Source organism: Narcine bancroftii, chromosome 3 (genome assembly GCF_036971445.1).
Source record: "Narcine bancroftii isolate sNarBan1 chromosome 3, sNarBan1.hap1, whole genome shotgun sequence".
Lineage (NCBI taxonomy): Eukaryota > Metazoa > Chordata > Chondrichthyes > Torpediniformes > Narcinidae > Narcine > Narcine bancroftii.
Window position 1 is genome coordinate 326,763,622 of NC_091471.1, and position 20,271 is coordinate 326,783,892.

General features: G+C 44.0%; 1 protein-coding gene across 6 annotated transcripts in view; it reads right to left on the reverse strand.

The window, feature by feature from the left end:
• Positions 1-825: 825 nt before the first annotated feature.
• Positions 826-20,271, reverse strand: part of LOC138759135 (synaptonemal complex central element protein 1-like) — an 89,922-nt gene continuing 70,476 nt past the window's right edge. For 3 of the 6 annotated variants that reach the window (XM_069929107.1, XM_069929108.1, XM_069929105.1), the window contains 4 exons: positions 6,810-6,876; positions 5,747-5,864; positions 5,070-5,153; positions 2,186-2,420 (listed from right to left, as the gene is read on the reverse strand). In XM_069929107.1, the coding sequence (XP_069785208.1) occupies positions 5,078-5,153; positions 5,747-5,864; positions 6,810-6,876 (261 nt within the window). In that variant the 3' untranslated portion in view covers positions 2,186-2,420; positions 5,070-5,077. Of the gene's footprint in view, positions 907-2,185; positions 2,421-5,069; positions 5,154-5,746; positions 5,865-6,809; positions 6,877-20,271 lie in introns of those variants that run through there. The other 3 variants (XM_069929106.1, XR_011354640.1, XR_011354639.1) reach the window with 3 other exon arrangements.

Below are 20,271 nucleotides of genomic sequence, written 5' to 3' on the forward strand. Positions count from 1 at the left end.
TAAAACATTTTTTGGAAGCTCCTGAGCTCCAATCTCTCCTCAGTACCTGAAACCTTCCAAACCAGAGTTCACGAGGAATCCCATGCTGGGTGTGGGGGGGCCTGGAAATGGACCTTGTGTGCCTCGCACTGGCTCAGGATGGTCCAGGAGGCTTCGCAACCAACCCATTCACCCGTACTGTAGGGTGCAAGCATCTGCCTGTGCAGGAGACCTTTGGGGTGGTGGGGAGGAATTCTTCCAGTATCATCCTTTTTTGGGACACATCTCTCCAGGGACATTATGGTCAGCTTGTCACTCCTTCCCTGGACAATGCCTTTCGCTTGAAGGTAGAGGCCACTCCCCCATTGCTGCTCTTCCACCCCATCCGTGGCTTGAATGTCGGGTCCTTGTTGGTGTGAGAACTTCTCTTTGGCTGCACGTTGCTCATACAATGAGGTGTGTTTATTTTGGACATGATTGCTGCAGATCCACGGTGACTGACTCAAAAAGTGGCCAATATAACCACAGGTAAAACTGGTGCCGTACCCATATGCACACTGTTCAGGGCGTGGGCAGTGCAGCCTTTTCCAGCGTGAGACGGTGATGTAGCAAGTGCCAATTTGGACAGAATGGGATAAGTGGAGAAAGCATCTCAGCGCGGATAAATCCCCAGGACCAGATGGAATTGGGGACGTGGGAGGAAACCGTATCATCGAGAGGGGAGTGGAGGTGAACCCAACAGAGTAACAGGGAGAATATGCAAAAGTCAGCCAGAATTCCAGACATTGGGATCAAAACATGGTCTCTGGAAAGGTGAAAACTCTAGACCCTACCCTGTTATTCCAATACAATTGTGGGTGATCAACCATCAGTCTCAGATCCTTTATCTCCTGTCCCGAATCAGTTTTGGAACTGACATGGTTCCTTCTGTGGGGAGAGAGCAGGGCAATGGGATCAGTGTGGGGACTGATGGGGCAGTGGGGAGAGAACAGGGCAGTGAGATCAGTGTGGGGACCGACACGGGGCTGTGAGAAGAGAGTGGTACAGTGTGGTCAGTGCTCTGGCAGCGCCAATTTTAAAAAATAAACCTCTGGGTTCTGGGGATTAAAGCCCCTTCTTCTCATTACAATTCTCATCAGTCATGGAATCTTTTCTGCACCCCACCCCGCTGAATTACATCCCTTCCCAGATGCAAAGGGACCTGGGAGTCCTCGTGCAGGATCTCCTGAGGTTAAGCTTGAAGGGTGAGTTATTGATGAATGCTGGCATTCATTTCAAGAGTCATACAAGAGTAGGGATATGATGTTTAGGCTCTATTAGGCAATAGCGAGAACTCACAGAGCATTGTGAGCAGTTTTGGGCTCCTCGTTAAACTGACATTAGAGAGGGTTCAGAGGAGGTTGACATAGATGATTCTGGGAATGAAGAACATATATGTTAAACATTTGACGACTCTTGGCCTGTACTCAGAGTTTAAGAGAATTGGGGGGTGGGGGTAAGGATCTCATTGAAACATTCTGACTGTTGGCAAGTGTGGACAGAGAAGATGTAGAAAGATTTTTTCCCATGGTAGGTAAGTCAAGGACAAGAGGACACATCTTCAGGATTGAAGGGTAACCACTTGGAACAGAGATGCGGCGAAGTTTCTTTAGCCAGAGGGCAGTGAATCTGTGGAATTTGTTGCCTCAGGTGGTTGTGGAGACCAGGATATTGGGTGTATTTGAGACAGAGAATGACAGATTCTTGATTAGCAACATCATAGCTTATGGGAAGAAGGCCAGGCACTGGGACTGAGTGAGAGAATGGATCAGCTAACGACTGAATAGTGGGGCAGGCTCGAAGGGCTGAATGACCTATTTCTGCTCCTATGTTTATGGTTAATGTAGCTAGGTGACCAGAAGTGCGCACAGTACCCCAAGTGTAGTCTCACTTACGTCTCACCTGGTTCTAATGAGCCATCCCAGCTCAGTGGCCTAGCCGACGAGGGCAAACATGCCTTCTTTGCCACCCTGGTGGTTGAACCCTCGTGGTCTGGGTAACCCGTACTCCTGGTGGACACCCCATTTATTTCTCCCCTCCCAACCTCTGTTTGCCACCTGATTGCTTTCCCTGTGTCTGGGTGCTCTCTTCCATGGCATGGAAGGGTCGACTTTGCTTGGGGTGAAGGGATGGCACCCTCTGACGGAGGGACATCCACACAACAAGGTGGTAGACAGCAACGCACTTTATTGAACTTTCACCATACAACTTGGTGAGCCATCACAATGTAAAGGCGGGCAGGTCTTAAGCCAAGCCCCATCCTCTGCTGTTGTGGGATTGGTTCCCCCCGATCTTCCAGTCATTTCACCAGCTTCTGGGAGTCTTTCTCATCGCCTCTGACCACAACATTCTACTTGGCCAGGGTGGGAATCCTCCTCCGGTGCTCCTGCTCCTCCTCAAGCCTGCCCATTGGGAGGAGATCACGGAGTGAGAACCAAACAAAGATGTCCTGACAAGAAATGTCAGTGAAAGATCGCAGGGGTGAGGAGGACGACCTTGGAGGGTCCATGCATGCATCGGAAAATGTTGGCTTGTGGGGTCAATGGGTAAAATTGGAGGGAAACCGGATGTCATTCCTTCATTGCTGGAGGCGGGGGGGGGGGGGGGAAGGGGTTTTGTGAAATCGGGATTTCAGAGCATGGATGTTCCGCCGCGAATGCACAGGGTCCTATACAGGCCACACCTGGAGCACCGAGCGCAGTTCTGCTCTCCTCACTGACAACTTTGGTGGGTACACAGAGGAGGTCAATTCTGGAGTCGAAGGGGTTGACGTGAGAAGAGTTTGAGTCACCGAGGACTGTACTTACTGGAGTTTAGAAGGATAAAAGGGCTAAAAGATAGTCTGTGCTGAACTAGTATTCTGCCTTGTTCTACTGATCTGCACCCAGACCATATTGCTCCCGTCCAAATTTTTCTTAAATGTCAAAATCGAGCCTGCATTCATTGCTTCAGCTGGCAGCTCGTCCCACCACTCTATGTGTGAAGAAGTTCCCCCTAAAGTTCCCTCTAAACTGTTCCCTTTGCACCCATAACCCATGGCCTCTAGTTTTAGTTCTCCTAACCTCAGTGGAAAAAACCTGCTCGCATTTACTCTGTCTGTCCCCCTCATAATTTAAATACTTCAATCAAATCACCCCTCATTCTTCTACTTTCCAGGGGATAAAGTCCGAACCTGTTTAACCTTTCCCTGTAACTCAGTTCCCGAAGTCCAGGCAACATCCTAGTAAATCTTCTCTGCACTCTTTCTATCTTATTGATATCCTTCTTGTAGTTTGGTGACCAAAACTGCACACAATTCTCCAAATTTGGCCTCACCAATGTCTTATGAAAATTCTGTAGAATTATGAAAGATATAGATAAGGCAAGCAAGTTGTTGTTTGAATGAGAACTGAGGAGGGGCCGGGGGGAACAGCCTTGAGATGTGGGTGGGGGGAGTTGGTTGAAGATCGAAGGCAGCAGAGCATAGCACTGTTTCAGCGCCAGTGACTGGAGTTCGAATCATGCTCTGCCTGTAAGGACTTTGTACGTTCTCTCCGTGTCTGTGTGGGTTTCCTCTAGGTCCTCCGGTGTCCTCCCATTGTTTGAAATCTATGGGGTTGTTGGTTAAATGGGTGTAATTGGGTGGCACGGACTTGTGGGCTGAAAGGGCCTGTTACCGTATGTCTAAAATTTAAAAAGTTTAAAAAGATTTAAAGGAGCAACTGCTGCCATCCACAAACGTGTCATAGGTGGACAGGGTTGTAAAGAGAACTTTTGGCACATTGGCCTTCAGAAATCAAAGTATTGAGTCCAGGAGTTGGGATGTTATGGTAAAGTTGTACAAGACATTGGTGAGGCTAAATTTGGAGAATTGTGTGCAGTTTTGGTCACCGAACTACAGGAAAGATATCAGTAAGATAGAAAGAGGGCAGAGAAGATTTACTAGGATGTTTCCTAGTACTTCAGGAAAAGGTTACAGGGAAAGGTTAAACAGGTTTGGACTTTATTCCCTGGAGTGTAGAAGAATGAGGGGAGATTTTATAGAGGTATTTAAAATTATGAGGGGGTAGACAGAATAAATGCTTTTTCCACCAAGGGTTGGTGAGATACAAACCAGAAGTTAAGGTTGAAAGGGGAAAAGTTTAGGGGGAATGTGAGGGGGAACTTTTTCCCACAGAGAGTGGTGGGAGTGTGGAACAAGCTGCCAGTTGAAGTGGTGAATGTGGGTCAATTTTAATTTTTAAGAAGAATTTAGACAGGTACATGGATGGGAGGGATATGGGAAGGGATTATGGTCAAGGTGCAGATCTGTGGGACTAGAGAGAATAATAGTTCGGCATGGGTTAAAAAGTCAAAGGGCCTGATTCTGTGCTGTAATGTTCTATAGTTCTTTGGCTCCAGAGAAACTCAGCAAACGTAGAAAGTAAAAGGCAGTTCGACATTTTGGTCCCTGAGCCCTTGGTCAGGAGTGAAGGGGCTGGTTCTCCGAGTAGAACTCTCTACCTGAGGAAGCAAGAGAGGCTGACTTGCTGGAGGTATTTAAGTCACCGAGATTTTTGTGTGGTAGAGGAATGAAGGGGGTGATGGGTAGATGGAGCCATGTCCATGGTCAGATCAACCCCAATCTGATTGAATGGGGTTGGGGGGAGATGCAGGCTCCAAGGCCTCTGTCTGCTACAGTTTCTTGTGTTCCTCTAACTTGGGACATCCCTGTAATGGGTGGCTATTTCAACGGGTGTGGAGTCAGTAGAATTGCATCAGTTCAGGACACTGACCCACAGTGGACAGCGATAACCCTCTGCATCTTCTTCCCACCACCAGACTGCCTATAAGGAGTGCTCCGTCCTTACCAGCGCCAGGCCTCCGCAACTGGCAGAGGTGGTTCTTCACAGCGCCAGTGGCCCAAGTTCAATCTGTCCCATCCTCCACCTTGAGTGTATGGGGAGGTGGAAACTGGGTCATTGCCTTTGCATTCCCTCCACACCCCCCACCCCCCAGATCTGGTAGGGTTGGAGAGGGTAACCAGCCCGCTGGGTCACGAGGTTTCTCCGGCACCGTGGCTGAGCTCTCACCTGTCCAGCTACGGGTCCAAGCACTGCTGGGTCAACTCTCGGAGGGTTGCCTTCACTGCTTCGTTTTCCTCCTCGAGCAGTTGGCTGCAGGGTCAAGCCAGGAAGATGTTTCGTTAGACACTCAAGAGAGGCCCGGGGAGTGGATGTGGGGTGGGGGTGGTTTGTTAAAATCTGGAAGTTCACAGGGTTAGGGACAACCAGGAGTCATAGTGGCCCAGAGAATGATTAAGACAGGTTTATAGGGATGTGAAGAGATGGGATAAATGTGGGTGGGACATATGGACAGATTCATGGATAGGACAGGTTTAGAGGGATGTGGGCAGGTGGGATAAATGTGGGATAGATCCACAGATGGGACGGGTTTAGAGAGATGTGGGCAGGTGGGATAAATGTGGGTGGGACATTTGGGCAGATTCATGGATAGGATGGATTTAGTTCTATGTGGGGAGCTGGGACCAGTGTGGGTGGGTCATTTGGATGGATCCATGGATAGAATGTTTCAAGAGATATGGGGCCATTTGGTCGGTATGGGCTGGTTGGGCCGAAGTTTCAACCCTTTGCGATGGACTCCATGCACCCAGCGCCAGAGGCCTGGGTTCTGCCTAGCTACGCCACTGGGCTATCTGGCCAAGGCGACAGCTTGAGTTACAGACTGTCAGTGGTGCAACTGCACGTACTGAGTGGCCTTGGCCTCCTTGCTGTGCAGGAAGATGACCTCATCGCTGGCAGCTCCTCGCTGTTGGAGGGAGTTCAGCTCCTTATCGATGGTGTTCAGCTTCTCCTTGGTCGTGTGTTCTGTTGCAAGAGGAATGGGGTGGTCAGGAGAGGAGTGCAGCTTGCAAATTCAATGAGTTAGAGAGGAGAACTACTAAACTGCAGAGCCTGTTCTGATGGTTTGAGTGCCCAGGACCGCAGAAGACTGCATACACAGCCAGATACATACATTTCCTGTTCGCTAAAGAAGTCTCTCAAAGACTTGGTTAGCGTGATGAAATTAAAGCACCAGTGACTCATGTTCGAATCCAGTACCATCTGTAAGGAGTTTGTATGTTCTCACTGTGACCTGCGTAGGTTTCCTCCCATCCTTCAAAAGGTAGGGGCGGGGTTGTAGGTTAATTGGTTTATTTGGGCAGCACAGCTCCTGGGCCAGAAGGGCCTGTTACCACATTGTATGTCTAAATTTTTTTAAGTATTAAATTTAAAAATGTAAACCATCATACTTTACATCGTAAAGATGTTTCAGGCCGGAGCCCTTCCTCACAGTATGATCAATATAAAATGGCAGGCAGAAGGGACAAGAGGAGGAATACAGATCTACAGGCACAGTCATAGGTGAATATGAGAGGGAGGGCACAAGAGGGAGGATCTTGGTGGACTGGGGAGAGAGTGGGAGGAAGTGGGGGGTGGGGAAGCTAGAGGGGTGAGGGGAAGTGGCAGACAGGGGAGGTGGTAGGTAGAAGAAGTCAGAAGAGAGTTGCAGAGCCGACAGGGGGGAGAAGTCTGAGGGTCAGGGGGCTGGGAAGAAAGGGGGAGCCCAAAGGAGTTCATGGGATGGTGAGCAGAGAGTGATGGAAGGGGACAGAGAAGGACAAAGGAGTGGCACTGGGTGGCATGAGCCTGTGTGGTCCACCTCCATGAACACTGTGACAATGGTGGGGGGGTTGGGGGTTGGGTAGATGAAAGGTGACCAGCCATTTTGTAAGCCTGTTTGCTGGTGGAAGGGGCAAGGAGGGGACTGACCTTCACTCAGGAGCCGCTGCTTGGAGTTCATGATGTCGCGCATCTCAAGCTGGAGCCTGGCTGGTGTCTGTGGGAAAAGGAGCAAACAAGGGTCAGGCCTATTGCAGGCAGCAGTCATTCGGAGGAAGAATGCTCCAGTGAGACCAGGATGCAAGTTTGTTTTGCCAGCTGGACATAACTATGGCGGCAAGGTTAGTGCAACGCTGTTATAGCGCCAGTAAATGGGACCGGGGTTTAAATCCTGGGCTGTCTTTAAGGAGTTTCTATGTTCTCCCCAGGTCTGCATGGGTTTTCCCTGGGAGATCCAGTACCTCCCACCATTTGAAACATACTGTGAATTGCAGGTTAAATGGGCAGCACAGGTTCATGGGACGGAAGAGCCTGTTACCCTGCTGTATGTCTAAATTTTAAATTTAAACAACTGCATGGAAAATAGGCCCTTTGACCCTTCTAGACTGTGTCAAACTATTCTGCCTTCTCACACTGACCTGCACCCAGTCATATCCCTACATACCCCTCCCATCCAAATGTTTCTTAAATGTCCAAATTGAGCCCGCATTCACCACCAGCTCGTTCCACACTCCCACTATTCTCTGTGTGAAGATGTTCCCCCTGATGCTCTCTTTAAACTTCTCCCCTTTTACCCTTAACCCTTTGGTTTGCAATGAAACATGAAAGTCTGCAGACGCTGTGATTGCAGTATAAAAAAAGAAATACTGGAGGAACTCAGTAGGTCTCGCAGCATCCACAGGAGGTAAAGATTGTGGAGGGGAACCTGCTCAGGATAGACATCCCTTGAAGAGATTTTGCAGACCAATAGAATGGAGTGGAAATATGAAAGATTGCAGACTCGATGACTTTAATAAAAACACAGAAATGCCAAAGTCTCTAGTTTGCCTCAAAACCTCAGTAGGAAAAGCCTGCTTGCATTTACTCTATCTATACCATCATAATTTGTATACCTCCATCAAATCTCCTCCTATTCTTCTACGCTCCAAGGAATAAAGTCCTCCCCAGTTTAACCTTTCCCTGTGACTCAATTACTCAATTCCCAGCAACTGTAGGCAAAAGGCAGGGAACTATAAGCCAGTTAGTTTGACATCAGTAAATTTTAAAATATTTGACATACAAGCCAATTTAGTCTGGGCCGTCCAAATTACATCCCATTAACCTACACCCAGAAACCAGAGTCCCCATAGAATTCCCATGCAAGACACAGGGAAAACGTACAAACCCCTTACAGACTGTGCAAGATTTGAACTTCGGTCTGGTCCTGATCGCTGGCGCTGAAAAGGTATTGCGCTAACTGTTAAGCCAACCATGCCGCCAACTGTAGTTGGGAAAATGCTTGAAGCTATCATTAAAGAAGAAATAGTGAGGGATTGAATTTAGGAGCAGGGAGGTTCTGTTCCAACTGTACAAGGTACTGGTTAGACCACATCTGGAGTACTGTGTGCAGTTCTGGTCTCCTGACTTGAGGAAAGATGTACTGGCTTTGAAGGCGGCACAGAGGAGGTTCACTAGGATGATTTCAGAGATGAGGGGGTTGTCCTATGAGGAGAAATTGAGTTGTCTGGGACTGGACTCGCTAGAATTTAGAAGATAAGAGGGGATCTTCTAGAAACTTATAAAATTATAAAAAGCATCAATAAGATAGAGGTAAGCTGTTCCCATTGGTGGGGGAGACCAGAACTAAGGGACATAGCCTCAAGATTCAGATAGTAGATTTAGGTTAGAGATGAGGATGAATTGCTTTTCCCAGAGGGTGGAGAATCTGTGGAATTCGCTGCCCATTGAAGCAGTGGAGGTGACCTCAGTAAATATGTTTAAGATGAAGTTGGATAGATTTCTACATCATAGGGGAATTAAGGGATAAGGGGAAAAGGCAGGTAGGTAGAGATAAGCCCTTCATCAGATCAGCCATGATCACATTGAACAGGCTCAACAGGCCTGGATAGCCTCCTCCTGCTCCTATTTCTTATGTTCTAACATCCTAGTAAATCTCTGCACTCTTTCAATATTATTGATATCTTTCCTGCTGTTTGGTGACCAAAACTATACACAATACTCCAAATTTGGCCTCATCAAAGTCTTGGATATATCATGGATCATTCAACAAGTATGATCAGAGAGAGATCAATTAGGACAGAGCAAATGCAGCATCCTTTTACTGGTAAAAACACAGAAATGCTGGAGGAACTCAGCAGGTCTCGCAATGTCCATATGAGGTAAAAATTTAAAACCAACAGTTCTGGCCCAAGCCATTCTTCAAGGTGTGGTGCGCTATCGAACAGAAGCATAAAGTCTGTTCTTCAGGCTTTATTCAACATAAACTTCCACAGAGCTGGCTGTGAGAATGCTGTTGCAAGCTCTGAGACTAGATTCGAAGGGCCGGATCTGCTTATATCCTAGAGGGTGATTGACGGCCGACCGTGTGGGGCTTGCAGGTCAGTTGATTGACAGCCAGCCAGGTGTTGCCTTGTTCTCCAGTGCCCTTCTTCAGGTACAGAGGTCACCCCCTGCAGTAGGCTGGTGGTGTACCACCACACAAGGTATGACTAAAAAGCAGGCAAGCGCCTGAACTAAAAGGTTGGTGAAAAGGAAAGAAAGAGCATGTCTCCAACCGGATGGCATTAACATCAACCTTCCTGATTTCTGTTACCCTTCCCAATCTATCCCTATTTCTCCTTTCCTCTAGCTCTCTCTCTCTCCTTTCCCTTTTCTCTCTGTTGCCTTTCCCCCCCAGTTCTGCATTCACATTTTTACTCATGCCTTGAAGAAGGGTTCAGGTCTGAAACATTGGTTATATATAGGCATGCTGTGAGACATGCTGAGTTCCATCGACTTTTTTGTGTTTCTACTACAATCAAAGCGTCTGAAAACTTTTGTGTTTTACCCCATCATTGAACTGGTGTGAGGTTTGTTTTGGAGTTTGAGAAAGAGACTGTCCTTGAATCTGCTGGTGTGCAATCTCACCCTTGTGAATGACAGGTAAAATAGATGGGGGGAGAGCCAGTGGATGTGGTGTACCTGGATTTCCAAAAGGCCTTCGATAAGGTCCTACATAAACGACTGGCATGCAAAATCAAGGCTCATGGGATTGGGGGCAAGGTATTGATGTGGATTGAGAACTGGCTGGCAGATAGAAGACAGAGAGTTGGGATAAATGGCTCATTTTCTGAGTGGCAAGCGGTGACCAGTGGGGTGCCACAGGGATTTGTACTGGGACCCCAGCTGTTCACAATTTACATTAATGATCTAGATGAGGGGATTAGATGTAATATCTCCAAATTTGCAGACGACACTAAGCTAGGAGGGGTTGTGTGCACTGAAGAGGGGGTAGGAAGCTCCAGTGTGATTTCGATAAATTGGGGGACTGGGCAGATACATGGCAAATGCACTACAATGTGAATAAATGTGAGGTTATCCACTTTGGTAATACAAACCGGAGGGCAGATTACTATTTGAATGGCAATAGATTGGGAGATGGGGAAGTGCAGAGAGACCGAGGGGTTCTTGCGCACCAGTCACTGAAGGCGAGCATGCAGGTACAGCAGGCGGTTAAAAAGGCCAATGGTATGTTGGCCTTCATATCAAGAGGGTTTGAGTATAGGAATAAGGATTCCTTACTGCAGCTGTACAGAGCCTTGGTGAGCCCACACCTGGAGTATTGTGTGAAATTTTGATCGCCTTATCTGAGGAAGGATGTTCTTGCAATGGAGGGAGTGCAAAGGCGATTCACCAGGCTGATACCTGGAATGGCAGGAATAACTTATGAGGAAAGATTGCGCAATTTGGGATTGTACTCGCTGGAGTTTAGAAGTTTGAGAGGGGATCTCATAGAGACATAAAATTCTGGCAGGACTGGACAGAATGGATACAGAAGGGATGTTTCCAATGGTGGGGGAGTCCAGAACCCAGGGCCATGGTTCGAGGATAATAGGCAAACCATTTAGAACCGAGATGAGGAGGAATTTCTTTACCCAGAGGGTGGTGAATCTGTAGAATTCATTGCCACAGAGAGCAGTAGAGGCAGGTTCATTGAATATATTTAAGAGGGAATTAGATATATTTCTTCAGTATAAGGGAATTAGGGGTTACGGAGAGAAGGCGGGGATGGGGTACTGAACTTTAAGATCAGCCATGATCTCATTGAATGGCGGAGCAGGCTCGAAGGGACGAATGACCTACTCCTGCTCCTATCTTCTATGTTTCTTTCTTGATGAAAAGGGGTGGGGGATGGTAAAGGGAGAGGGGCTGGGGGTGGAGTGGAATGGTAAGGGAAGAGTGGCTGGTGGTGGGGGTGGGTTGGATGTTAGTGCCTGGTGGTGGGGGTGGGGAGATGGTAAAGGGAGAGTGGCTGGTGGTGGGTGGGGGGGGGGGATGGTAAAGGGAGAGTGGCTGGTGGTGGGCTGAGTTGGCTGTTGTTTTGAGGCAGTTGGAGTTAAAGATGGAGGGGAGGGTCTGTTTGATAGTCTGGGCTGTGATTTCTGTGGCCTTGGGCAGAGCACTTCCTATCCCACCCAGTCATAGAACATTTTCCAGGCTCTTCACCCCACAATGCTTTGCCAATCTATGGAAACCTACTCAATGACAATCTAAACCTTTCCTGTCTCACTCACACCCCTAACCCGCTATTTGTCTTACATTTGTGTGCCAGTCGAAGAGTCTTTTGAATGCCCCCTATTGTACCAGCCTCTCTGTGTAAAAAGCCTTACCCCTGACGTCCCAAAACTCTCCTCTCGCCTTGTAAATGTCCTCTGGTATTTGCTATTCAGTAAAAACATAAAATGCTGGAGAAGTTCAGCAGGTCAGTGTCCTTTATGTAGAAAAGATAAAGATGCAGAACCGATATTTCAGGCTTGAGCCCTTCATCGAAGTAGGAGAACATGTTGGAACAAAAGGGTTGGTGGGGAGGTGGCAGGGAGAGGACAATAACAATGAGGGTGAGGGGAGATGACTGGGTGGGTAGAAATTGAAAGACAGGAAAAGGGGGGAGGGGAAAAGAAAGGCAAGAAGGTTTAGTGGAAGGCAGTAAAGTAGATGTTAATCCCATCTGGCTGGACAGATGTTGTTCCTCCAATCTGCAGGTGGTCTGGGTGGAATAGTACACAGGCCATGGACAGACATGTGATTGTGGGAATGTGACCTGGAATTGAAATGGTTGACTACTGGGAGGTCGCTGTGGTTGCAAACAGAGTAGAGGTGCTGAGCAAAGTGACCTCCCAGTCTGCGACCAGTCTCTCTGATGTAGAGAATGCCACAGAGAGTGTACCAGATGCAGTAAATAAGTAGTCTGGATGTACAGGTTAAGAGTTGCTTCACTTGAAAGGCCTTTTTGGGGCCCCAGACCGTGGTGAGGGAGGAGGTGTGGGCACAAGTGTTGCAACTCCTGCAGGCCCTGGGGAAGGTGTCAGGGGTGCGATGGGTGGGGAGGGATGAATGCGCAAGGGAATCGCAGAGGGAGCAGTCCTTGTGAAAGGCCGAGAGAGGAGGAGAGGGAAAAATGTGTCTGGTGTTGGGATCCTGTAGTAAGTACCAGAAATTCCAGCGGATAATGTGTTGGATGTGGAGGCTGGTGGGTGGTAGGTGAGGATGAGGGGGATTCTGTGTTTGTTGGTTCTGGGGGGAAGAGGGGGCCAGGGCACATGAGTGAGAAATGGAGGAGATGCGGGTGATGGAAGGGAAGCCACGTTTGTGGAAGAAGGCAGACATTTCGAAAGATCTGGACTAGATGATGGTGATGAAGAAATTGAAAGAAGGGGATGGAATCCTTGCAGAGGACAGGATGTGAGGAAGTGTGGTCCAGGTAGTTGTGGGAGTTGGAGACTTTGCATATATGTCAGTGGAAATCTTGTCTCCTGAGATGGAGTCAGAGAGATCCAGGAAGGGGAGTTTGAAGTCAGGGTGGAAGTTGTCTGTGAAGTGGATGAAGTTAAATAGTTCATTGCAGGTGCAGGAAACGTGTAGTTGTCGATATACCAGAGGAAGAGCTGAAGGGTCTTGCCTGTGTTGGTTTGGAGCTGCCTTAAATACACCTAATGAATGTTGAGGATGGAGCGGAGACAGCGCGGATGGAAGCGTTCTAGGAGCCGTAGGTGATGCCAGTAGAGGACCCATGATTTGGAGCCGAACAGGAGCGTAGGTATGACAACGGCTCTGTATATGCTGATTTTTGTGTGTTTCTTCAGGTGGTTATTTTTCCAGACTCTTTTGTGTAGTCTTCCAAAGGCGCTATTTGCCTTGGCAAGTCTGTTGTCTATCTCGTTGTCGATCCTTGCATCAGATGAAATGGTGCAGTCGAGGTAGGTAAACTTGTTGACCGTTTTGAGTTCTGTGTGCCCGATGGAGATGTGGGGGTACTGGTAGTCATGGTGGGGAGCTGGCTGATGGAGGACCTCAGTTTTCTTCAGGCTGACTTCCAGGCCAAACATTTTGGCAGTTTCCGCAAAACAGGATGTCATGCGCTGGAGAGCTGGCTCTGAATGAGCAACTAAAGCTGCATCGTCTGCAAAGAGTAGTTCACGGACATTGGAGTGACTTCATCACCAACATCGAAGTACTCAAGCTGGCAGAGGCCGCAAGCATCTGAAGACCCAACTGCGCTGGGTGGGTCACATCTCCAGAATGGAGGACCATCGCCTTCCCAAGATCGTGTTATATGGCGAGCTCCCCACTGGCCACCGAGACAGAGGTGCACCAAAGAAGAGGTACAAGGACTGCTTAAAGAAATCTCTTGGTGGAGGAGTCACGTGATGGAGTAGTGGCCAGTCGGGGAACTCCAGCCCTCTCCAGAAAAGTTTTAAAAAAACACAGAAAACACAAAGGCACAAACACAAAAATTAAAATAAAGTGAAAGTAAAGGTGGGAAGAAAATGGCAGCGAAGAAAGAAAAGTCGAAAGCAACGGGAAGAAGAGAAGAAGAAAAGACATTGGAAGAAGAAGGTGAAGGCCTTACCTGTCCGAGGAGGCCCGCTGCGGAGAGAGAAGCCCGCTCCCTCAGGTCAGTCGAAGTCCCGAGCTCGGGACTACAAAAATGGCTCGCGGAGCCAAGCAAAAGTGCGCAACCGTGAATGCGCGACTCCTCGCGCATGCGCGATGCGCATGACAAAAAAAACACTGACGGGAGGGGGGACCAGCTGAGGAGTCGATCTCCACAGCTGAGAATGACAGCTACAACACAACAACAAGAAGAGAACATAGAAAACAACGAAAACAAGAAAGAAGAGAGTAAAAAGAAATCAAGGAAACAACAGATGACCAACCCAGAGGAAGAAAAAAAAGAAGAACATAGAGAAATGGAAGAAGAAGGGAAGGGCAAGACAATGGATATGTATTTTTTTAAAGAATATATGGAATCAGAAAAAGAATGGAAATCACAAGAATTTAGTGAAATAAAAAGAATTAAAAGTACAGAAGAAAAAATGAATAGATTAGAGATGGTCATGTCAGATATAGGAAAAAGAGTGGACAAGGTGGAAGAACGAGAAACAGCCGTAGAAATGGAAGTAGAGGAATCTACTAAGAGAAATTAGAAGAATCTAATAAAAAAGTTAAAGAGACACAAGAGCTGTTAGCTCAGAAGATAGATATAATGGAAAATTATAATAGAAGAAATAATATAAAGATAGTGGGCCTTAAGGAAGATGAAGAAGGCAAGAATATGAGAGAATTTATAAAAGATTGGATCCCCAGGGTCCGAGGAAGACCAGAATTACAGGAAGAAATGGAAATAGAAAGGGCACATAGAACATTAGCCCCGAAACCACAGCCACAGCAAAAACCAAGATCCATTTTAGTAAAATTCTTAAGATATACAACAAGAGAAAATATATTGGAGAAAGCAATGAAGAAAATAAGAAAAGACAAAAAGCCACTGGAATACAAAGGTCAAAAAATTTTTTTTTACCAGACATAAGTTTTGAAATCCTGAAGAAGAGAAAGGAGTTTAATACAGCAAAAGCGATCCTATGGAAAAAAGGATATAAATTTATGCTAAAGTACCCAGCGGTACTTAAAATAGTTATTCCAGGGCAGCAAAACAGACTATTCTTGGATCCGGAGGAAGCACAAAAATTTGCAGAACTACAAAACAGACAGAGAGATGAAGACATGTAAATTTGCAGAACAACTACAAAACAGACAGAGAGATGAAGACATGTAACGAGAGCAAAAATGACCATGAACTATATGTATGTGTGTATATGGGTATATATATATGTGTGTGTGTGTGTGTATGTATATATGTGTGTACATGAGTGTATCCGTATTTAAAGGAAAATATATAGAGTATAGATAAGAATTAATAAGGGAAAGAAAGGGAAGAGAGGAAGTAAGGAGGGAATAAAGAGAGTGACCTTTGTTATATATGAAAATTAAAATCTTTTCTGGGGGGGCTGGGTGGGGAGGAGTTACGGTCACTGCGAAATCAGTTGATGCTTGCGAGTGAATTCGCAAATCCAAATGGAGAGGGGAGATGTGGTTGCCCGACAAGGGATAAAGAGCAACTCAGGAAGGGGAGGGGATAGCGGGGTTAAAGAAATTTTAGATAGGAGAATAAGGGAAATGTTTGATGTTTTAGAAATGTTGTCTTATAAAGTGTTCAAAACAAGAAAGCAGAAATGGATAAGAAGGAAAGGTGATGATGAGGAAATGGAAAGGAAAGATAAACAAAGTATGAAATGGCTATGTTGAACTATATGACTTTAAATATTAACGGAATACATAACCAAATCAAAAGGAAGAAACTGCTAAATTTAGTGAAAAAAGAAAAAATTGATATAGCATTCGTGCAAGAAACACATTTAACTGAAATGGAGCACAAGAAATTAAAGAGAGATTGGATAGGACATGTAACAGCAGCGTCATATAATTCAAAAGCTAGAGGAGTAGCTATATAAATCAGTAAAAATGTACCAATTAAAATAGAAGAGGAAATAATAGATCCAGCAGGGAGATATGTAGTGATAAAATGTCAGATATATTCGGAGTTTTGGAATTTACTCAATGTATATTCATCTAACGAAGAAGATCAAAAATTTATGCAAGATATTTTTTTGAAGATAGCAGACATGCAAGGGAACATACTAATAGGAGGGGATTTCAACCTTAATTTGGATTCAAACATGGAAAAAACTGGGAAAAAAATTAACAGAAAAAACAAAGTAACCAAATTGATAATTAAATTGATGCAAGAAATGCAACTTTTGGATATATGGAGGAAACAACACCCAAAAGAAAAGGAATATTCATATTATTCGAATAGACATAAAACATACTCAAGAATAGACCTATTCCTGTTATCAGCTCGCATGCAAGACAGAGTTAGAAAAGCAGAATATAAAGCTAGAATATTATCGGACCACTCACTCCTGATATTGACAATAGAGTTAGAGGACATCCCTCCAAGAATGTATAGATGGAAATTAAACTCCATGCCACTTAAACGGCAGGATTTTAGAGAATTCATTGAAAGACAAATTAAAATGTATTTTGAAATAAATACAGAATCAGTGAAAGATAAGTTTATACTATGGGACGCAATGAAAGCGTTCATCAGAGGGCAAATAATAAGTTATGTAACCAAGATGAAGAAGGACTACAATCAGGAAACAGAGCAGTTGGAAAGGGAAATAGCAAATATAGAAAAAGAATTAGCAATGAAGGAAGACACAACTAAAAGAAGAGAATTGGCAGATAAAAAAAAATATGAAACACTACAAACATATAAGGTGGAGAAGAACATAATGAAGACAAAGCAGAAATATTATGAACTAGGAGAAAAAACGCACAAAATTCTAGCATGGCAGCTTAAGACAGAACAAACTAAGAGAATGGTATTGGCATCAAGGAAAAAAGTCAAACAAATCACATATAATCCAACGGAAATTAATGAAAACTTCAGAGAATTCTACGAACAATTATACCAAACTGAAAATGAAGGGAAAGAAGACAAAATAGATGAATTTTTAACTAAAATTGAACTACTGAAATTACAAATAGAGGAACAAAATAAATTAACAGAACCATTTGAAATAGTAGAAATACAAGAGATAATAAAAAAAACTACCGAATAATAAAACACCAGGAGAGGATGGATTCCCAATCGAATTCTATAAAACATTTAAATATTTATTAATTCCTCCCCTCCTGGAAGTAATCAATCAGATTGATAAAACACAAAGCTTACCAAATTCATGCAAAACAGCAATAATTACAGTAATACCAAAGACAGGGAAAGATCCACTCGCACCAGCGTCATATAGACCAATATCTTTACTTAACACAGATTATAAGATAATAACTAAACTATTAGCAAACAGATTAGCTGACTATGTACCAGAAATAGTAAATCGAGACCAAACTGGATTTATTAAAAAAAGACGAACAACAGACAATATTTGTAAATTTATTAACTTAATTCATGCAGTAGAAGGAAATAAAGCTCCAACAGTAGCGGTTGCTTTAGACGCAGAGAAGGCCTTTGATAGAGAAGAATGGAATTATTAATTCAAAGTACTACAAAAATTCAGCTTACCAGAGAAATATATTAATTGGATTAAAGCGTTATATAAGGGGCCATTGGCGAAAGTGACAGTAAATGGATATATATCAAAACAATTTAACTTAATCAGATCAACAAGGCAGGGATGCCCACTATCGCCCTTATTGTTCGCGTTAGCCATAGAACCACTAGCAGAACTGATAAGAACAGAAAATAAAATAAAAGGGATAAAAATAAAAGACAAGGAATATAAAATCAGTTTATTTGCAGATGACGTTATAGTATACTTACCAGAACCAGAAATATCAATAAAACAATTACATAAGAAATTGAAGGAATATGGAGAAGTGTCGGGGTACAAGATTAACGCAAATAAAAGTGAAGCAATGCCAATGAATAATGAATAATGCGGATTTCTCAAAATTTAAGAAAGAATCACCATTCAGATGGCAAATGCAAGCAATACGATACCTAGGTATAAACTCAATTATTATCCACTAATGAAAAAATTACAGGACGACTTAGAGCATTGGAAAGACTTACCACTAACACTAATAGGAAGGATAAACAGTATTAAAATGAACATTTTCCCAAGGATACAATACCTATTTCAGGCATTGCCAATACACTTGACGGAGAAATTCTTCAAGGAGTTAAAGAAAATAATAAGGAAATTTTAATGGAAAGGGGGGAAAACGAGGATAGCACTAGATGAATTAACAGAATGGTATAAACAAGGAGGCTTACAATTGCCAAACTTTAAAAATTATTATAGAGCCGCACAATTAAGATACCTATCAGATTTTTATCAAACAAGGGAAAAGCCAGAATGGACTAGATTAGAACTAGATAAAATAGGGGAGAAGATACCCGAACATATATTATATAAATGGGATGAAAAATAGGTACAACGTAGGAATTCTCCAGTATTACACCATCTGCTCAATATTTGGAAGATTCATGTAGAAAGGAATAAAACAAATTACCAACTACCAAAACTAATACTGATGCAAAATCAGCTAATCCCTTTTACAATAGATAACCTTTCCTTTAGAGAATGGGAGAAAAAAGGGATCAAAAGAATAGAAAATTGCTGTTCGGGAAATAAATTATTATCCTTTGAACAAATGAAGGATAAATATAATATAACTCACGAAACAGTGTTGGCATACCACAACTGAAATCCTACTTGAAGGCCAAATTAGGAAGCAGTCTGAGGTTACCAGAGGGAAGTAATTTTGAATATGTGATTACAGACACAATGATAATCAAAAAATTTATAACAAGCATGTATATTAAACTGCAAGAAAAGGAGAATGAGGAAACAAATGGTAAAACTAAACAAAAATGGGAACAAGATCTAAACATAAAGATAAAGAAGGAAACATGGGAGAAGTTATGCTCAGGAACTATGAGAAATACAATAAATACGAGGTTACGTATGATACAATATAACTGGATACACAGGCTATATATTACACAACAAAAGTTAAATAAATGGGACCCAACAGTATCTGACAGATGTTTTCGCTGTAAAAAGGAAATGGGAACAGCAATTCATGCAATCTGGACATGTGAGAAAGTGAAAAAATTTTGGGAAGATCTAAACCAGATATTAAATAAAATTATAAAAAGCAATATACCAAAAAACCCAGAGATCTTCATCCTAAATAACATAAGAAACAAAGAATTTGGACTTGATTTGGATGGTGCACAAAAAAGATTTGTTAGGATAGCCCTAGCTGTAGCAAAAAAATATATTATGTCAGCCTGGAAATTAGAAGATAACTTGAGAATACAACAATGGTATATAGAAATGAATAAATGTATTCCATTAGAAAAAATAACATAATTTAAGAAATAATATTACAATATTTGAACAAATATGGGAACCATACATGAAACACAATGGAGAAAACCTACCGGGGACATCTACCACCTAAAATGACAGAAGGAGAAGGGAATGAAAAGAATTGACTCAGTGGAATTTCTTGTTTATTTTTATTGAGTGACAACATTGTTTGATGGGTTTAATGTATCTTAGATTCTGAACTTTAAATGAATGGGAGGGGAGGTAGGGAGGGTGGGATGGGAAGAGGGGGGGGAGAAACGACACTGTATATATTTGAAAAGGAAAATGTATGTATCTTGATCAATGTGGTTTATAGTGTGAAAAATAAAAAATTTTAAAAAAAGAAATCTCTTGGTGCCTGCTGCATTGACCACCGCCAGTGGGCTGATATCGCCTCCAATCGTGCATCTTGGCGCTTCACAGTTCAGGGGGCAGCAACCTCCTTTGAAGAAGACCGCAGAGTCCACCTCACTGACAAAAGACAAAGGAGGAAAAACCCAACACCCAACCCCAACCAACCAATTTTCCCTTGCAACCACTGCAACCGTGCCTGCCTGTCCCGCATCAGATTTGTCAGTCACCAACGAGCTTGCAGCAGACGTGGACATACCCCTCCATAAATCTTCGTCCGCGAAGCCAAGCCAAAGAAGAAAGAAAAGAAGAAATACACCTAATGACCTGACCTCCACAATTGCCTGTGGCAACAAATTCCACTGATTCACCATCCTCCAGCTGAAGAAATTCCTCCACTTCTCTGTTCTAACAGGATGCCCTTCAATCCTGAAGTTGTGCCCTCGTCCTCGCCCCTCTCACCGTGGAGAAACAACATTTCTACATCAATTCTATTTGTTTGAAATGTTGCAATGAGATCCTTCCTCATTCTACTAAATTCCAACGAGTTCAGCCCAAGAACTGTCAAACGGTCCTCATATGATAACCCTTTCAATCCCAGAATCATCCTTGTGAAACTCCTCTGAACCAGGGTAGGGAGGCTAAACTAAAGCGTGTAGATTTAAATGAAGGATAAATTATTTGAATGGAGTCTGGAAGGGCAAGGATTTTGCAAAGAATGTGGTGGGGTTATGGAACAAAAGCTACCAGACGAA